Genomic DNA, 18,973 nt, shown 5'->3' with positions numbered 1-18,973 from the left:
AAGAATCTATAGATATTAAATAATTACCGGGAAGGAAGAAGCTCTTAATTTTTTTTCCCAACCTCCCTCCTCCCCCCATAACTCAGTCTAAGAAGCTCTTAATAAATGTAGGAGGAATTACAAAATCATTTGGCAATCTTAGAGATAACTGATTCACGCAAAGATCAATATGAGCTAAAACCAGAGAATCCTAGTTAATGAGTAACTGGATATTTATATAGCCTCAAAGTATCTTCCCAAAAGATATTTATTAATTACAAATAGTGGAGAAACCTGGTAGTAGACTCTACTTTAACCAAGTGATCAAAGTTAAGATGACTGGTAGTAGGATAAATCTACATCATGGGCCTCCTGACATGGTGCACTGAGAAGAACGCCCACCACAAGTACATAATTTGGATCTATCATAAGGAAATACCAGGTAAACCCAAACTGTGAGACATTCTACAAATTACCTAGCCTATAATCTTAAAAAATTTCAATTATCATGACAGACATGAAGAATTCTGGAAGACAAAACAAGTGAATGCATTACACGATCTGAGATTTTCTTTATGCTGTAAAAGATAACTGGCAAAACATGAATAAATTCTAGACTGGATAATAGTATTGATGTTAACTTGCTGATTTTGGGAATTGTACTGTAGTTACATAAGAGATTATCTTTGACTTTAGGAAACACACACTTAACTATTTAGGGATAAAGGGAGCAAAGTTGGTGGGGTCTCGGAGGCAAACTTGGGATAGGACTTATTCACTATAATTCTCAAACATTTCAGGAAAAAAAATATGTGTGTGTCTATATATACAGACCACTTTAGTTTGTTGTCCATGTTGGGGGAGCCACGAGGTTTGGAACCTCTCTAGACAAAAGAGTTTGGGTAAAAGTACCCTAAAAAGAGCTGAACGAAGGCTTCCACTGATGCCCAGATAAGTACCACTGAGCTTCCAGGCAAAGATGATAATAGAGAGCACTTGGTATTTGCCGAGGCTTGCTTCTTCAAACTTTACATATATCTTCTCCTTAAATATTCAATATCTTATAGTATTTATCCTTTTTATGAAGCCAAAGCACACTGGCCCCAAGTCACATGGTTTTAGCAAGACGCAAGATAAAGATTTGAGACCTAGATTTGAGTCTCTTAGAGACCTAGCTCTAAAATCCACTCCTCTGGACAACAGGATCAGATACCTGCCCCTATTACCCCACACTCCCTTGTCTGCACAGGCTTGGCCCTCTAGGTGTGGACAGATCTGCCTTATGTTGGAGGTTGGAGGAACTTACCTGTGCAGTAGGGGTTACTGGGGTTGAAGTTCAAGGCAAATTCATGGGAGACCTGAAGGCAAGAATGAAAATGAGGTTCCTTCTCCATGGTCATATTTGTGTAAAGAAACAGGACATTATGGTATATGCCAAGCATTGTATAGGAACTATTTAGTCCTGAGTACTTGTTGTGCATATGCCTATAGGGATACATCCCTGCATCTCCACATAAAGCTGGGTGCCAGACAGCAAATCTACGTCATCCCCCCAAATCAGGACCCTGACACTGAAAATAGAGGAGTTGGGGAGGAGTGCTCACCTGCCAATCAGGGGGCACCTGGGCCCCAAATCCAAATGCTGGGAAAAGCTTGTCCCTGTGGGAAGACAGTGAGTTGGAGAAGAGGCAGAGAGGGGACTGTGACCCTAGAGGCTGAAACATCTGCAGGGAGGAGGGCGGGCAAGAGAACAAGTTACTCACGAATCATAGTCCTGAATCACGCTGCCCACACTCCACAGTGCTGTCAGGTACTCGTTGACCCCTGTTGGGCTCAGGTAGTGCAGGGAGTCCGGGGAGGAAGGGTCTCCATTGGAGCCTGTGAAGTCTATACCAACCTGGGAGGAAGGGAGGAGGGGAGCTGAAGGCCACTTTGAGCTCCAGATCTGTTCTCTTGCCCCTGATAAAGCAACTTACAGTGAAGTTGATCTGACAGCCTCCCATCACATAGTCCAGGAACGAATACTGTGTTTCAACCTGTAGATGAAACCAGGATCACAGCTGAGGTGAAGAAATTGGGGCCATGGAGCACAGGGGTCAGAGCCTGGGTCACAAGGGTTAGTGTCTCACCTGGCAAATTTTGACACAGACAGTCCCAGAGTTCTTGTAGCTTTTCTTTTTCTGCTGTTTCTCAGGGTGGATGCATTCAAAATTGGCCTGGTGAGGAAAGAAAAACTAGGGTAGGAAACTCCCAGAGCATCAGCCAGAACTAGAGCTGCTCTGCCCTCCCTCCCTCCCTCCCTGGGGCTGCAGTCCTTTAGGCCCACCTCAACACCCTTGAGCTGGGCTGGCACTCACCGGGACTGCTTGCAGCTGGGCCAAGCTGGTGTAGAAGGTACCAATGAGATCATGTGAACCATCACTGTCATAGTCTGAGCATCGCACCTGAGGCAGGGGGAAGAGGGGGAGGTGAGTATGTGTATATAGTGAGAATAAATCCCTCCCCAGGCTCTCTGCCCCTGGTCGGTCCATTCAGGAGGCAAACTCCTCACCTGGATGGGTGTGCTGGGGTCTCCCCCACAGAAATGCTGAAGAGGAACAGAGAAGCGCTTCCATGTAGGGTTCAAGTTGTTCTTGATTACCTGAAGGTGGAGGGCAAGGCCTCTAGTAAGTTCTGGGATGGCATATGGGGAGCTGTCATCCTTCCCTATCCATGTACAGTCTTGCTCTCCCTATGTTCCAAACCTTGATAATCACAAGCCCCAGGGATTCTCTCATAACCCACTCAGCCCAACCCCAGGGGTCTCACACCTCAGATCTGTATACCAGGTGCCATTTCCCATCACTCTGACGGAAGAACTCCAAGAATGGATCCGATTTTCCCAGGAAGTCCTGTCAATGCCACAGAGACCCCAGTGTAAGACTAAGGGAGAGACAACTATACCAGTCCTCACCCCTGCCCCCCAACATACCATCCCTGTCCCCTTAATTCTTAAATCCCCAAGGCCTCCTCCTTCCAGACACACCTTCTTATCTAGGTTTCTGGCCTCCACCTCCATGGTCACTACGCGATTATCCTTCATCTCCTGAGCTGATACCTAGGAAAGGGAGGCAGGAGACTGTATCACCTCATGAATTCCTCTTTGACGTAACCCCCTTCCCCCAGAGTTCTTCCTTACCGTGATGGTCCCCCGTCCAGCAGGTTTTCCAGGCTTCAGCATCAAGGGCAGAGTTATTATCTGGCTGGACACAATCTGGGGCAGAGCAGGGGTAGGTGGGAGAGCAAAATCTCAGACAGGGTTAGGTCTTGCTTGACCCCCACCTCCTCCATGTTCCAGACAGTCTGGGTGGTCTGTTAGGGCTCTTACTGAACATGTGTCTGAAAGATTTTAATCCCTAGCCCTACATACCTGTCCTAGGGAACACTCAGCCCCTCCTAGGAAGTCATCATCCCCCAGCTCAGGTGTCTTGTTGTCTATGTCATAGATGCCAAATCGGAGCTTCTGAACTGTTTCAAAGTGGTACTCAAGCTGCAGAGTCTTGGAGAACTCGGGGCTCGAGCAGTTCCGTACTCGCTCAGTTCGGCCAAGCTGTGGGCAGAGGCCAATTAGCGTAACAGTCATACACTCTTCAACCCCCAAAATAGTTCTAGCCTCCCTCCACAACCTTAAACCCACAGTCCTTCTCACCTCAGCCCAGTTGCCCCCTCCCACATCCTGTAAAAGGACGCAGAGTGGGTCAGACTTAGAGCCGATGTCCTTGTCAATGAGATGGTCACAGGAAATGGACAGCTGAACCAAGGTCACACAGTGGGCCATCTGGGAAGAAAGGACCTAAGTCAAGCACTGAGGACCCTTTCCACCCTTCCCTGACTACAGGTCCCAGCTTAGGAAGGCCAGCAGGCTTCACCCAGGCAGGGCTGAGCCTGTATCCAGCTCCATGACACCCAAGGAAGAGAAGATCCTAGAGCCTCCATACTCCTCTAATTCCTTAGGTGAACTCCATGGGACAGGACATGGTGGGTACAACCAACCCTGGTATGATGGGAAGATGCAGAAAAAGTATACTAGCCTCCATCAACAACTTTGACCCCAAACTAGTCTTCACCCTAAAATCGCTATAATGCTCCTAAGACCCAGAATCCAACCCTGATCTTCTCAGAGACCAATGAATCTCACTCTGACCCTCTTACTGGCCCCAGATCAGATCCTAATCCAAGTTCCAGTCCCAACATTGTCTCAAACATGACCATGATCCAGATACTACTCCCCAAAAAGTTTCTTCCTCCAATGATTTCTCACGAACTGTGGGGCCCTGCATCTTGAGATGGTGTTAGGATCGCCCCCAACTCAATCTCCTAGCCTAAAATCAGCTGCTCATGTCCAACTCCTCACTACTCTCACTGCCACTACCCAGTCCAAGCCATCATTTGTCACCAGGCTTATCGCATCAGCCTCTTTAACTTGTCTCCCTTATCCTATGCCATCCCCACCTCCACCTCCATCCTCACGCTAACAGACTATTCCCAATACAGCAACCAGGGTGATTCTGTTAAAATGTTAAGTCAGGTCATGTCACACCTCTGCCCAAACCCTCTAATGATTTCCTATTATTTAGAAAACATCCAAACTCTACCATGGTCTACAAGGTCTTGAAAGATCTAGATCTCTCTAACCTAATTTCCTAACATCTCTCTTGCTCATTCCATTCTGTTCACACAGGTCTGCTTGCCTGCTATTCCTCAAATAAGCTTGTTTCTTCCCTCATATTATCCACATGACTTGTTTCCTCACTCCCTCTAGGTCTTCATTCAAAATCGTCATCTCCATTATGAAGAAAAAGGCTCTCCTTTTCTAGGTACTTAAAATTTTAACCCTACTAATACTGACATTGCATACCCTTTTCCTGCTTTTTCTCTTTAGCATTTATCAGTGTCTAATATACTATATATAATGTTTTCCCGACTAGAATGGAAACTGAGGGAATATAAACATGAGGGAAGGGATATTTGTTTGTTCTGTTCACTGCTGTATCCCAAGCACCTAGATAATAAATATTTGCTGAATGAAATCCAAAAGGCTATCTCCAGCCTCAGCTCCCAGCCCAGCCACCTCCAAACTGACTGGCAATCAAGGACCAAGTTTCTCCAATCCATCCATTTTCTCAGCTGAAACATTATCTTCTTGCATGGATCACCATGACTCCCAAGGAACCCCTCCTCCTACAGTCCCCATAATAATTACCCTCAGACTTGTTACTACATCTGTGTCCTTGCTGACCCATACACCTGCAGACCATCTGTACCAGCACTATACCCCAGGATGCCTCCAGCCTTAGTCTCCCCTAAACTGATCCTCAGTCAATTCTTCCCCCAACCTAGTTCACAGATAGTGCTGTTCCCATCTTGGTGCCCTGTGTTCTCCATCTGGAGTGCTATTATCAACTGATGTTGGAACAATTATTACACTTTAGCTTGTGTCACAAACTGCCTGCCTATTCATATCATCTCAGTCCCTACTTGAAAGCATCCAATGATGGAAAACCCACCACTCTCCTAATCTATTTTTAAAAAATATTTTAGAGAAAGAGGCAGGGGCGGGGGGGAGAAAATCTTAAGTAGGCTCTAAGCTCAGTGCAGAGCCCAGTGTGGGGCTCAATCCCACGACCCTGGTATCATGACCTGAGCTGAACTCAAGACTCATATGCTCAACTGACTGAGCCACCCAGGCGCTCCTCTCTTAATCCATTTAGATAGTCCTGGTTCCATAAAGTCCCACCCAAACTAACTCAAGTCTGCTGAATCCTCATTTCTACGTATTTGTCCTGTATCTCCCCAGTCTAAATTTCCACAGGAAAGCCTTATTCCATCTCTCTCTGAGAACCCATCTGACCTGGAAGCAGTGAAACCCCCAGCTAATATCTGGAAAAAGAGCCCCAGTTCTTTTGAATGTTGCCCCTAGAATGTGGCTTGTAGACTCTGAGCAACCTGATCTTCCCTTTGAAAGTTCCCCAAGGAGAAGACACAGAGAACACATTCTCCCAAAGGAGTGGGACTACAACTTCCCCAAGTCACAGTCTGACTCCATGCTTCTCACTTTACATGTTCTCTGCAGAGCAGAAACAAATGAAGGATGTTCATTTCACTATTGCTGAGAATAGTAAAACACCTGAGACAGCTTAAAGGTCTATTATGTACTAAGTAAACTATGATACGTTAAAACAATGGAATGTTGAGCAGCAGCAGGTAAAATATAAGGCAGAACTATATTATATTGGTATTATATGAAAAAATGGTAAGAAAAGTAGGACTCCATGTTAAACTTCAATTGTATGTGTATATACAATAGATTTGAATATGTTGACAAAATACACACACACACACACACACACACACACACACACACAAAGTGGAAAACACACCAAAGAAATGCAACTTTTAGGTGTACCTCAGAGAAGTGGGATGAAGGTAAGGATTTTACATGATCCTTACACTTCTGTAATACACTTCTGTATTGTTTCCATATTTTAGTTTACTTTGTAATTTTTAAAGGGCTTCATTATTTTTTTTCCCCAAACCACAACTCAAGTCCTCTTCACTATTCAAAGCCCAAAGCCTCTACCTCTGGTTCAACAACCTCTACCTAAATCCAGAGTTCTCTTGCCTCCTCTCTGGCTTCTCCTTAAGCACTGCCTCAGCTAGTCTTCCTTGATGTCAGCTTCCAGAGTCTCCACCTTAATTAGAAGCCTTGCATAGCTGCCCACGGCCCTTAGATTCAGAGCCAAAATCCCTAGCAAGGTCACCTTAAGGCACAACTCCAGAGGGCACATCTACACGGAATGCAGTAGTTGTAACAATATGGTGCCCCTGCATCCCTAAAAATTCAACCTTCAAACCCCTTCCCAGTCTGCTCTACCTCCTACCATTCTACCACCCAACCAAGTAGTAATCCAAAGCTATTTCTGGTTCCTCAAACACACGCACAAGCTGATACCTCTCAGTTTCTGCTTAAAAAAATGTATTGTCATCCAAAGTTCTGCTATGACATCATTGCTTTATGAAGCCTCACCCACAATCCCAAAGTAAAATTTATCATCTCTCCTCTGGATTCTGGATGATTACATGGCTTCCTCATCATCTTCCTGCAAGCAAACACACACACACACACACACACACACACACACACACACACACACACACACAGTGTTTTATTAACCAAACAGAAACTAGGTCATACCACTTCTCTGCTCAAAACTCTGGATTGGCATCACAAAACACTCAAAGTCCAAAGTTCTTACAATGGTCTACAAGGCCCTCCCTGCAAGACCTGACCCTTATCTAACTAATCATCTAGCCACATAAGTATGTTCCAACCAGGTTTCATTTCTGACACACACACATCAATCTCATTCCCTGTATCAAAGCTTTTGCATGGTCTTCATCCATATACAGAAAATAAGAAAGTAAGCTGTATTAAGAGTAGGAACCACATCTGGTTTGCCTATCTCCAGTACCTACAACAGGACCTACCCTATGGTGGGTATTCAGTAAATTAAATATTAGTGATTTAACACTGAAACTGCCACCAAAATTTCGATTTTTGTCTGTCTACCCTCATAATCTATGGGCTGTCTACCTCCATAATCTATGGAACTAGGACTGGGTATTATTTCTGTATCCCTAATATCAGTTAGTACATGGTTATAAGTACCATGTACTAAGCACCATTTGTTGAATAAATGGTAACATGCTTTTGCTCAACTCAAACTTTCAGGCCTTTTCCATTTGAACTACTCTCCAGCAGTAAATCTCTATTCTTATCTTGTACAACTGAGCTTTAAAATTTAAATGCAGGACCCCTGGAACTCAAAACTAAGTGACAATTTAAAAATGGGCAAAGAATTTGATCAGATATTTCGTAAAAGAAAATATATGGATTGGAAATATACAAAGGAAGAGTGATCGACAGCACTAGTCATCAGGGGAATGCAAATTAAAACCACAATGAGATACTATCACATATCCACCACAACAGTTAAAAGTAGAAAAACTGACAATACCAAATGTTGTCAAGGATGTGGAGATCTCATACATCGCTAGTGAAAGCATTAAATATACCACTTTGGAAACAGTTTGGCACCTTATTAGAAAACCAAATATGCATCTAGTCGAACAGCAATTCCACTCCCAGATTTTTATCCAAAAGAAAACGTTATGTCCACAAAAAGATTTATACAAGAATGTTCATAGCTGCTTTATTTATAATAGCCAAAATTTTGAAACAGCCCAAGTGTCCATCAATATGAGAATGAATAAACCTTAATATTTATACATGTAAGAGAAAACTACGCAATAACAAAAAGAAACTATTAATATCTGTAACATGGATGAATCTGAAGCATAAAATACATAGACTCCACTTACAAAGTTTTAAGGCAAGCGAAACTGATCTATAATGAAAAAATTCAGAATAGTGGTTATTCTTCCCATGTCCCCCAGGGGAGGGGCAGGTATTAACTGAAGAGAGAACTCTAGAGGGAATGGAAAAGTTCCTCATCTTGATAGGAATGTGAACCACAAATGCATTTTTCATTGCCATCTAATGATACACTTAAGATGTATACATCTTACTGTATGTAAATGTTACCACCCCCCAAAAAAAACCTATAAGAAATGATGAACTCAAGACATGTTGAAATATTTATGAAGTGTGCTGATACTTGCAATTTCTTTTAAATCCACAATAAATAAATAAATAAATAAATAAATAAATAAATAAATAAGTAAATGGTATGTTGAATGGATATGTGGTAAAACAAATATAGAAACATTTAAATTGTAGAACCTAAATAGTAGATATATGGATATTTACTGTATATCTGTATACTCAATGTTTTCACAATAAAATGTTGAGGAAGTTTAAGTGGAGGACTTATATTGGAGAACTACGGGTTTATCCCTGATACTTTGTTGAGAACTACAAAGTATTAGCAGTAATTATCTGTGGTGGTGAAGTTACAGGCAACTGGAGCTGCGGCCTTTTCCCTCCCTCCAGGGCTTCTCTAAGATCCCAGAGACAAAGAGGCTTTGGGGAAGACACTTTGGCAGTGGGACAGGCGCTTCTTCTTGTGCTAGGCCTCAATTTCTGGCAGATTAGAGCATTCTTTCCTAGCCTATTACCATTTGCACCCCTTCCCCACAGCTAGTCCTGTTCTATCTTTTCTTAGTTTCTTCTCTGACCAGACTAAAACCCCAATCAGAATTCTGTGGACCTACATGTGCAAATGGGATGGGATTCCATTTCTGAGAGTCTGAGCTTCCTGTGCTACCACAGTTGTTTTTCACAAATGTGCCCCCTTGGCTTCTCGTTGGAATTAGCAATTCTTTATAAGCAAATCCTTATAATGTGCGGTTTTCTATCCTTTGAATCATATTCCCTTTACATTATCTAATGCCTGGGAGTATTACTCTCCCCCAAATCCTGTTGATCTCCTTTAAAATCTAGCTCCAAGCCTACCTGTTTGGAAATCTTACATAATTAAAACTCCTAGTTCATGTCACTCTTCTATTCCATATCCTTTGAACAGCTACGTCCTTAAGCCAGACTCCTTTACTTTTCATCTGGTGCCATTATAATTAATCCCATAGGACTTTCAGCATCCTTTATAGGACTGAAATTTTATAAAACCATATTAAATATCACATTTAAGTGAGTCAATAAAAGCCTCTAAAACTTTCTCATTTATTTTTGTAAAAAAGGTCTAATATTTGCCAATATTCTGAGCCAGCATATCTTGCCTGGATGTCTATAAGAGTCTCTGCATTTCTTAACTGGTCTCATTTCCACTCTCAGTTCAACAAAGTCAGAGACCTTCCCTGACTCCAACCCAACAATACCCAGCTTCTCATAAACCTATCAAAATGTGTAACTTGTTTATTTACTTGCTTATTATCTATTACCTCTAGTAGACTATAAATTCAACATGGGAAGAAACCAAATCTGTCTTGTTCCTATTCTAGTGACTCACACATAGCAGGTACTTTGTAAATATCTGTTGAATTAATACTGGGAAAGGAGTGATAATCCAGGGATCCTCAGAAACGACCCAAATCTAGTCCTAGCCTACTGCTTGAAACCATCAAGAAGAAATGAGCTTTCTAGAACACTCAACACAAGACTAGCTTATTTCTATGTGCCCCCAGCACCCCCAAGCCTTCCATTCTGTGCTAGTCAGGAACTGCAAACAGAAACAACTAAGTATATATAGCACCAATCTTTTTTTCCTTTGTCTTCTACCACTTGAAGCCTCCTTCCCTTGTGCTCTCCCCTGTAGGCTGCTTTCCTCTATTGACGGAAATAAAAAAGAACTGAGTGAGCATCCAATCCAAGTCCCTCAATTCAAGGCGGAGAGGTAAAATGTGATTTAGATAAGGCCACACACATCAGGTTCAACAAAATGAGGACCAAACTCAAATATTCTGACTTCTATATCGTCTAGAACTTTTTTTTTTTTTAACATTTATTTATTTTTGAGACCGAGTGCGAGCGGGGGAGGTGCAGAGAAGGAGACATAGAATCTGAAGCAGGCTCCAGGCTCTGAGCTGTCAGCACAGAGCCGGATGCAGGGCTCAAACCCACAGATCATGAGATCATGACGTGAGCCGAAGTAGGATGCTTAACCAACTGAGCCACCCCGGTGCTCCTCTCCTCTAGAACTTTGGACTATAGTCATATCCTTCTCTTCTGAAGAACTTTCCTTCTTGTATCCAACAGCAACATGATGTAGTGGGCAAGAGTATGGGTTCTGCAGTCAAGAGACCAGGCTCCAAATACTGGCCTTACTCCTCTCCCTGGCCACAATGAGGTACTACTAATGCACCCACCAGAACGATGTCCTACCTATGTAATTTGGGCAAAATACTCTCTAAGGCTCAGGTTCTTCGAGAGTAAAGTGGGGGGTATAATCTTTTTCTAAAGCTGTATATAATGTATGCAAGGTGCTTATCACATCCTGCAACTATTATTACCAATAACTATTAGCTATTATTTATCCTTCAAGTCTACCTCTTATATGTTCTCTTTTTCACAATATTTCGATCACTCAACAACTTCTCACCCTGGACTACTATACTCAATCTACACCATAACTGTCAATGTTTCCAGCTCCTCGACTGTCCATAAAATAACAAACATCTGTAGAACAAACACTGCTTCAGGATCTCCTATTTCACACAGCACAGACCTAAGCACAGGACAGCAATTCAAAACACCTTGAGGGAGGCTTGTAGCAGTGTGCTGGAGCAGGCCTGTATGGTTTGCAAGAGATGAGTGGTACATATCACATAATTTTGTAAGTGAATTTGGTAAAGGTTTAAGCCACAGAGATGGGGCAAATCCTAAAAATCAGGGCTTCCCTTCCTACAGCTAGCCAGTTTATCATTGTTGATAGGGAATCCCACTTTGCCGATAGGGAGTAACTTGTCCTTTGTTTTCTATGGCATCCCCTCCCCTGCCTTGGAGATTCTAACTCTGCCCTTCAAAAATCTAAGAACAGATCTGTTCTCCCGGATCCACCTGGATCCATTCAGTGCCAGTTGAGCACTCCTTCATGTTTAGGAACTACCCTGCCCTCTTCCCTTCCCAAAGTCCTAACAAAGAAAAAAAAAAAAAAACAGATTTCATTTTCGGGCTTCGAAGAGGAGAATAGAGCACCAAAATGTCTGGGTGGCAGGATCACTCCAACAAACCAAAGCCATGCTCACACTCCTGTTGCCTACCTTGGCATGCTGGAGCAGCTCAGATGCTAGATCAAGTCCTGAAAGCCAATCAGGAAATTCTCCACAGGGTCCCAATGGGCAGAACACCACGGATGGAATACTCCTTTCCCTTCAGGTTAAAAAGACAAACTATGCCCACCACCACTGTTCCTTTCCTTCTCTGCCTCATTAAGAGACATGGATATAGTAGACAAGTTTTTCTTTAACCCCTGCTTCTCCTTCTGTATAACACAGATTTCCCAAATTTAAATTAGCAGCCCCAAAGACAGCCTCACAGGTCACAAACTGAACAAAATATGTAAATCCTTACTTAAAAATCCTTACTATAAAACTACACAGTTTTTATTAATACATATGATCATAGGCTACTCAAATTGTGTTTAAAACTAAAATGTTAAGCAATAATTTGGTTTAGATCCATATGATACTTAGAAGTCTGGTTGCCACTGTATTTGGCAATAGTATAAAGCTTAAAATGTGAATGTCACACAAAAAGTGAAAAGGGGAAAATATGGTACAGTAAACAGTCACAGGGTTTCTCCTGTGACTATATTCTGTGACAGTCAAAAAAGTTTGAAAGTCAAACTACATCAATATCCCCAAAAGACTTATCCAAAGTTGAACAAATACAACTGGTGTCCAACTCTTCAAAAAGAACCTAGCTTGAGGAGTGAATTTGATAGGGGGAAAAGAAGCAAACTGAGGAAGAACACGTAGCCTTCAAGCAAAATAGGACTGTACTGGTGGGAGTTCTGTGCCCTAGGACTCTGATGTGTTTACACAAAGCCTCCAACTGCCTACCTCAAAATAAACAGAGTATTGGAGCAAGGTCAGAGTCCCTTCCCCAGCAAGCTCAAGACCCCTGACAGAAGGGTGCTGCCAGTGGCCCTTCACATCTCCCAAAAGTAAGGGACAGGCACTAGTTAAAGGAGGAGCTCTCCCTCTGGAGTCATGCAGACAGCTTATGATTGAATATTATCTGCTTACCCTTACTATTAATGAAACTGAGCAAGTCACTTTGCTTCTTTTCCCCTGGATTTCCCCCAATTGTAAGGTGGGGATAATAACAATAGTGCCAACTTTACAGGGTTATTTTGAGGATTAAATGAGGCCAACGATGGAAAGTATGCCCTGCCTGACACTAATACAGTAAGTGCCCAATAATGTGTTAACTGATCCTATTCTCAGTACTCATAAATGGATCCTTTTGTGGTATCATCATCAAACTTGTCGGTTCATGGGACAACCAAGAAAAATGTTGCTGGTCCACCTGCCCCAGAGGACCTAACTGGCAGGAATGAAGGCCCTCCCTACTTTTCTCTCCTAATTGAAATTCTCAAGCTGCAGTGAGACTGCTGTCACACTCAGAAAAAGCAGCAGAGCCATCACCAGACCAAAATTTTGAGTTCCACTGGCCTTTCTTTAGTTTTAAGGTTCAAATTACCTACAAACTTCCAGAAACAGAAAGGCTGGGTATACAGGCTCACAGAAGCTTGAAACTGGGTATAATCAGATTATCTAGCTTAATCTAATTTTCTAAAACACTAAGACCAGAGAAAGGAAATGATTAGCCCTGGGACACACGATAACTAATGAACCACAACCAAACTGCCTAAAATGTGTTCTTTTCCATCCATTTTAGCAACAGCTCACACCTTGCAATCCAGTCCAATCTGAAATCCACCTAGCCACTCCACATGAGCAGTGAGCCTCATGTGGTCTCTTCCCATGACCTGTATCAACTAGACTTATACACTGATGGAAAATAATTCTGCATCTACCACACGTTCTATTTGTCCGTTAGGGCAGGAGTACAGGAACTGCTGGACTCCACGTTTGTAGGACTTATCAAAGAAATAAACTTTAAATAACAAGCACAAATTCTGCAAGGTAGATAGAACTCAGGAAAATGTGATTTATACCAAAATTTACATAGAACACCTACTAGGCCGCCAATTCTGCCCACCAGCCTGCCCTGCTGGAATCTACATTCTTTTAATCTACCTTCTTTTAACGAGACTCCTGCCTATTGCCTGCAGAGTGTAGAAGACAACAGTACTGGACCACCTTCCTGAGCAACTCCAGGAAAAGGGCATTGACAAGAGCGAGTGCATTTCCAGTGTGCAATGTGAGGTATGGTATAAAGAAGCCGAGTGAACAGCAGCAGACCAGAGCCTTAGAAAAAGAAACCTACCTACTGTTCATAATGCAAGCACCCCTTACTGGAATAAATCCACTTGGGATACACAGGAGGTCTTAAAATGGGTTATTGTTCAGAATTTGTATGTTAGAGAAGTTGGGAAATAAAAGAGAGGACTTGAACAATAAGGAAACCACATTACAGACACACACTGATCTGCCCACTTGCCACTGTAGATGGGGTGCAGGATGGGGTGGGGTGGGGAGAAGGGAAAAGATTGTAGTTCTGCTGCTGGATTCTGATGCAGGATTAATAAGTTTATAATGTAAGACCTAGTCAGTGAAAAAGGTAACTGTAGCCCATAAAAATCTTAACTGAGGCAAATAAACTGCCTCAAAAAAACATGCCAACATAAGAGGAAGGGGAAAGGTTAGGAGGGACACAACAAAATTCAAATACTCAAAAGTAAACACACAGCTGAAAGAGGCAGCACAGCTAAGAGAAATGACAGGGGATAACTTTTCTTATATTCTAAATCTGTACTGTCCAAAAGGATGGCCTCCTACCCACAAGCGGATATTGAGCACCTGAAATGTGCTTAGTTCAAATCACAATGTGCTATAAAATACACATTAAAAATTTGGTAAAAAAACTCAGTAATTTTTATAGAGTATATACTGAAATGGTAACATTTCAGGATATACTGAGTTAAATAAAATGTATTATTAACTTGTTTTTGTTTTTGTTTTTTTACCTTTTTCGTGGCTACTAGAAAAATTTAAATAGCATAAGTGACTCTTATTTCTATTGGACAGTGTTGCCTAACATGGGGAATCTCCAAAGATCAGACATGGAAAAGCAAATTTTCTGTTGTTCTGTGAACCTAGAATTGTGCTGTTTGATACAGTAGCCACTAGCCACATGTGGCTTATTAAATTTAATAGTAGCTACTACAGGGGCACCTGGGTGGCTCAGTCAGTTAAGAGGTCCAACTCTTGATTTCAGCTCAGGTCATAATCTCATGGTTGGTGGGATGGAGCCCCATGTCTGGCTCTGCACTGTCAGTGGAGCCTACTTGGAATTCACTCTCCCTCTCTCAAAATAAATAAACTGTAAAAAAAATAGTAGCTATTACAGTGGCTAATAATCATAATAATCAGCATATGAATGCAGATGAGAACATTTCCACTGGACAAAACTCTACTGGACAGTGCTGATCTGGAATAACAAGAACAAAGTAGTGGACATCTCATTCAGAAAAGCTAAAACTACCAAATGAATTTCAGATAGTCAACTATATACAACTGGTTAAATTGATGGAGGAATTCACTTAATTCTGGACCATTTATGAATGTCTTATTAGGCCATTTGTTTATAAGAAGTGGTATACGGCAGCTAGTCAAAAGGTCATTAAAAAGATAAAAGATTCTATCCCTCTGCTAGGTCAGGACACTCCTAGAACCAACCCTTACCTGCCTGCCTTACTCACCATTCAGCTCAGTCACACCACTCAGGCTACACTGTTATGGAACAATTTTAAGAGCCTCCAGAACAAATACCATTTTAGGTAGTGCCACTGTGTTCCCGCACACAATTAATCATTTCATTTTACTAAATTAATATTATGTCCCCAAGAACCTTGGTTAGAGATCATGCCTTCCCTCAGCTTGCACACAAGGCTTCCATTACACTTGTTCTGTCTGACCATTTAGCAACTGGCCAGGAAACCCTTTATCCATTTCCTGTGGGACATGAGTGTACCCTGTACATGCACAAGTACAATGGAGCACTTACTTGTATAATTTAAGACCTTAGGTCTTTAAGAACAGGCATTTTATTTTGCTTCCTTTTCTACCACAGCATGGAAGTACTGGGCACATAACACTGCTCAAAAAATTTAGTTAGCATGGGTTACTGCTAGGGCTAAGCTGATTATCCATGTGAAACGGTCTTAAAAGCTTAGAGGCAAAAGACATTTCCAATTCCAACCTGTCAATTCAATGATCATCAAAGCAAGGTAACTGGAAGCATCTACTTCAGAAAGAGCTGCATTAGTCTTTCCACTTTAGCCAGATTTATAGCAGAGGGACCCTGATGGTCCCATAGGCCCACACCACAGAAAGAGTTCTGTATAAAGGACATGACCATCTCTGTACAGCAACACTCTATGTGGGGGAGTGTAGTGGAGGATGGCATTAACTCACTTCCAAGTGGAACAAAAGGAAAATGAAATCAGCAACAGCACCAGTTAGTATGATTTAAGACCCCTTAATAACGTAGCTGAATTTCTTTACCCTTAAGCCTTCCCCACTCTGCAAGGACTAACAGGTGACTTATGGTAGCACAATGTAGTTGTTACATTTGGTATGTAGCACAAATGCTTAAATGACAAATCTTATTTATGAAGAATGGTGAGTGAGGTCACATCTCCCCCCCCCCAACCCCCCACCATTAACAGTCTAGACTACAGAGATAGCAGTGAGAAACTCATGGCCCTGGTTACCAGCAGACTTAGTATTGTAAGCAGGTAAAAGGCAGGAAACGGGCAGTATCAGAATGTAGAGAGAATCAAACACTAAGGGCAGCCTGTTTGAATATAGCACAGCTTACTCCTGGGAGTGTTACAATTCTTCAACATCTGACTCTGTCCATATTGAATTATGTTCCACTGCTGGTCATACCTCTATTTTCCCCAAATAGTCACCTCCTCCTTCTCTCAACATGAAACAGCCTTTGGCTGACTGGGAAAAATGACTTGAAATATTAAGTTACTAAAATCAGAATCCAGATGTCTGGTTTAGCTGGGATGCCAATTCCAATGTCTGTTGTGTCATTTAGCCACTTCTCTACAACTTTTCTTAGTATCTATGATTTAACTATCAACATTTTCACTAGGGAAAGGTTCCTGGGCCTCTTAAAAGAATTCAAAGATAACAGCTAATGAGATTTGCCTCAGCACTATTTCCTGCCACCAGATTTCTGCCCCTGGGGCTAGAATGCTTTCATCAAGTGGCTTTATTTTTTTGCCCCTTCTGTACTCTTCAGTAGTAGAGCAATATGTAGAAAAGCAGTGCCACCTTAGTTGCTCATTGTTAGTTATGTTGATCCAGAAAAGGAGCCATATTCTAAGAAGCTTCTGAGATCATCTGGCATAAAGTAGCTCAAGGCAACAAGAATAAATCCAGGAAGCACAGTAAAGAATTAACATTTACATGAACAGGTACAAACAGAAGGGTTTTTCCAGAAAAGTCACTATAGCATCAAAGAATTGTGCCACCACCAGAGTATACTCTTTCCAGAACATTTTAGATAAGTCAATGCAATCTATCAGATTTTATACTAAAAAGACAAAACTGACACCAAGCAATTTTTTAATTAAAAAGCGTATTCTTAGATTCGGATTCTCATATCCCATAAAAGCTCTACTTTTGGGGGGTAAGGAGAATGGTGGTGATGCACAAACTGCTAAACCACTTCTTGCTGTAAAACACTGGAAAGCAGACAACAATGAGTCAAAGTGAGGGCTCTCTCCTGAACAAGAAAACAAAATGTATTATTAGCATACGGTCTATCCCTTTAAGATGGTAAGGGCCATTCTGGGTATCTGTAGGCAGCTGATTTCACCCTGTGATTTTTCAAATGCTTAGTCAAACCTTCATAATTTTAGAACAGTTCAGCAACCACCTGGAATTAAGTATGTTTAAGTCTAAACCCCTCTAAAACAACTTCAGTACTGAAACTCAAAACAGACTAAAAACTTTCGAGATAAAGGTAAAAGTTATATTATTCAAGAGCTTTGGTTAAAAGGAATAGCCTACTAGTTTATCTGCAACTCCAATCCAGATTTTTTTAAGGCCTCTGGAGTTTATGGAAACTTTTCATTTGCTAATTTTTTTTAGCAGTTGAACAAATGTGGAAGGGACAAAACCAGAGCATCAATGTCAGAAAGCAGCAATATTTTTGATTCCTCTCCCACACCTCAAAACACCTCACATACTAATACAAGAATAAGTAAACAAAAAAGAAAAAGCTTTAGAAGTATGTGCAACTGACAATGCATTCTGAAGATTTCTTTTTCCATTTCTTAATCAGTTTTTTAAAAAGACAATTCACAGCCCCCTTTAAGACTCCCTCTGTAAAAAGAAGATCTGGTTTCTCATACTTTCTGAGTCCACATAACAAAGTGGCTTGCTAGCAAAGCACACAAGATAAAAGTCTGAAAAGGTGCATACCACAGATTTGACCTAGAATCAAGTTTCCTCCCTGCCGTTCCAGGTATCTTCTTTCCACACTTCAGCATTAGCAGACAAGGATAAGCAACAATGGTTACCTCCAAGATCACCAAATCCATCTTTCCAAAGGCACAAAGTATTTGTAGGAGTTAAAAACAAAACAAAACAAATAAACAAAAAACCCTGATGGTATAGCTCAATAGAGTACTCTTGTGTAAAGCATTAAAAGCATCAGCCTCTTTTATTTTGTGACAAGTTTATTGAACAGTATTCAAGACTTCATCTTTATAAACAAAAACCTCTGCTGAATGATGCCAAGGCAGTATTTGCTGGCAATGTTGTGGCCATACTGGCAATGAATTGTTTTATTGTGTTTGGTTTCTAAAGCTTGGACTACTGTAGAACTGCCGGTAAAACTACTTAAATGTGGTAATTTTGCAAGAGTGGGAAAGTTTTAAAAGTGATCACTGCCAGGAATTCTTACAGAAGATTTAACTAGCAGCAACTTTACAGTTTCTTTACTCATTTTTAAATGTTCTTGAAATTGATGAGTGGATTTATTTTTAAACACTTGACCCACGCCTGTACACAATGACAGAATCCAATAAAAAGGACTTTGAGTTTGATTAAGGCTTTCATGGATCCTTATTTTATCCAAGGTATGTTTGCTTACGTACATACACGGCCCTAGATTTTCATCCAGTGTGTTAAGACTGACCTAATTACACTGAACATTACTCTCTGAAATTGTGAATAAAAAGTTTCCTAATGCAATTTTCACGGTTGATGCTTTGACAACTTGGAGCACAAAGCTAGGAACTACATTTCACTGAACAGTGTTGCGTTA

General features: G+C 41.5%; 1 protein-coding gene across 7 annotated transcripts in view; it reads right to left on the bottom strand.

The window, feature by feature from the left end:
* LOC124504054 (RNA-binding protein 12) overlaps nt 1-18,973 on the bottom strand; it is a 34,927-nt gene that overhangs the window by 1,365 nt on the left and 14,589 nt on the right. For all 7 annotated transcript variants that reach the window (XM_047069345.1, XM_047069346.1, XM_047069341.1 and 4 more), the window contains 12 exons: nt 3,668-3,796; nt 3,389-3,568; nt 3,158-3,232; nt 3,005-3,076; nt 2,790-2,870; nt 2,531-2,620; nt 2,337-2,423; nt 2,109-2,195; nt 1,956-2,015; nt 1,743-1,876; nt 1,584-1,638; nt 1,286-1,337 (listed from right to left, as the gene is read on the bottom strand). In XM_047069345.1, coding sequence (XP_046925301.1) covers nt 1,286-1,337; nt 1,584-1,638; nt 1,743-1,876; nt 1,956-2,015; nt 2,109-2,195; nt 2,337-2,423; nt 2,531-2,620; nt 2,790-2,870; nt 3,005-3,076; nt 3,158-3,232; nt 3,389-3,568; nt 3,668-3,796 — 1,102 coding nt within the window. The remainder of the gene's footprint in view (nt 1-1,285; nt 1,338-1,583; nt 1,639-1,742; nt 1,877-1,955; nt 2,016-2,108; nt 2,196-2,336; nt 2,424-2,530; nt 2,621-2,789; nt 2,871-3,004; nt 3,077-3,157; nt 3,233-3,388; nt 3,569-3,667; nt 3,797-18,973) is intronic.

Source organism: Lynx rufus, unplaced genomic scaffold, assembly GCF_022079265.1.
Source record: "Lynx rufus isolate CCGP_SWC_20201006 ecotype Redwood Valley unplaced genomic scaffold, mLynRuf1.p SCAF_8, whole genome shotgun sequence".
NCBI lineage: Eukaryota > Metazoa > Chordata > Mammalia > Carnivora > Felidae > Lynx > Lynx rufus.
This window is presented reverse-complemented; position numbering and strand designations above follow the sequence as displayed.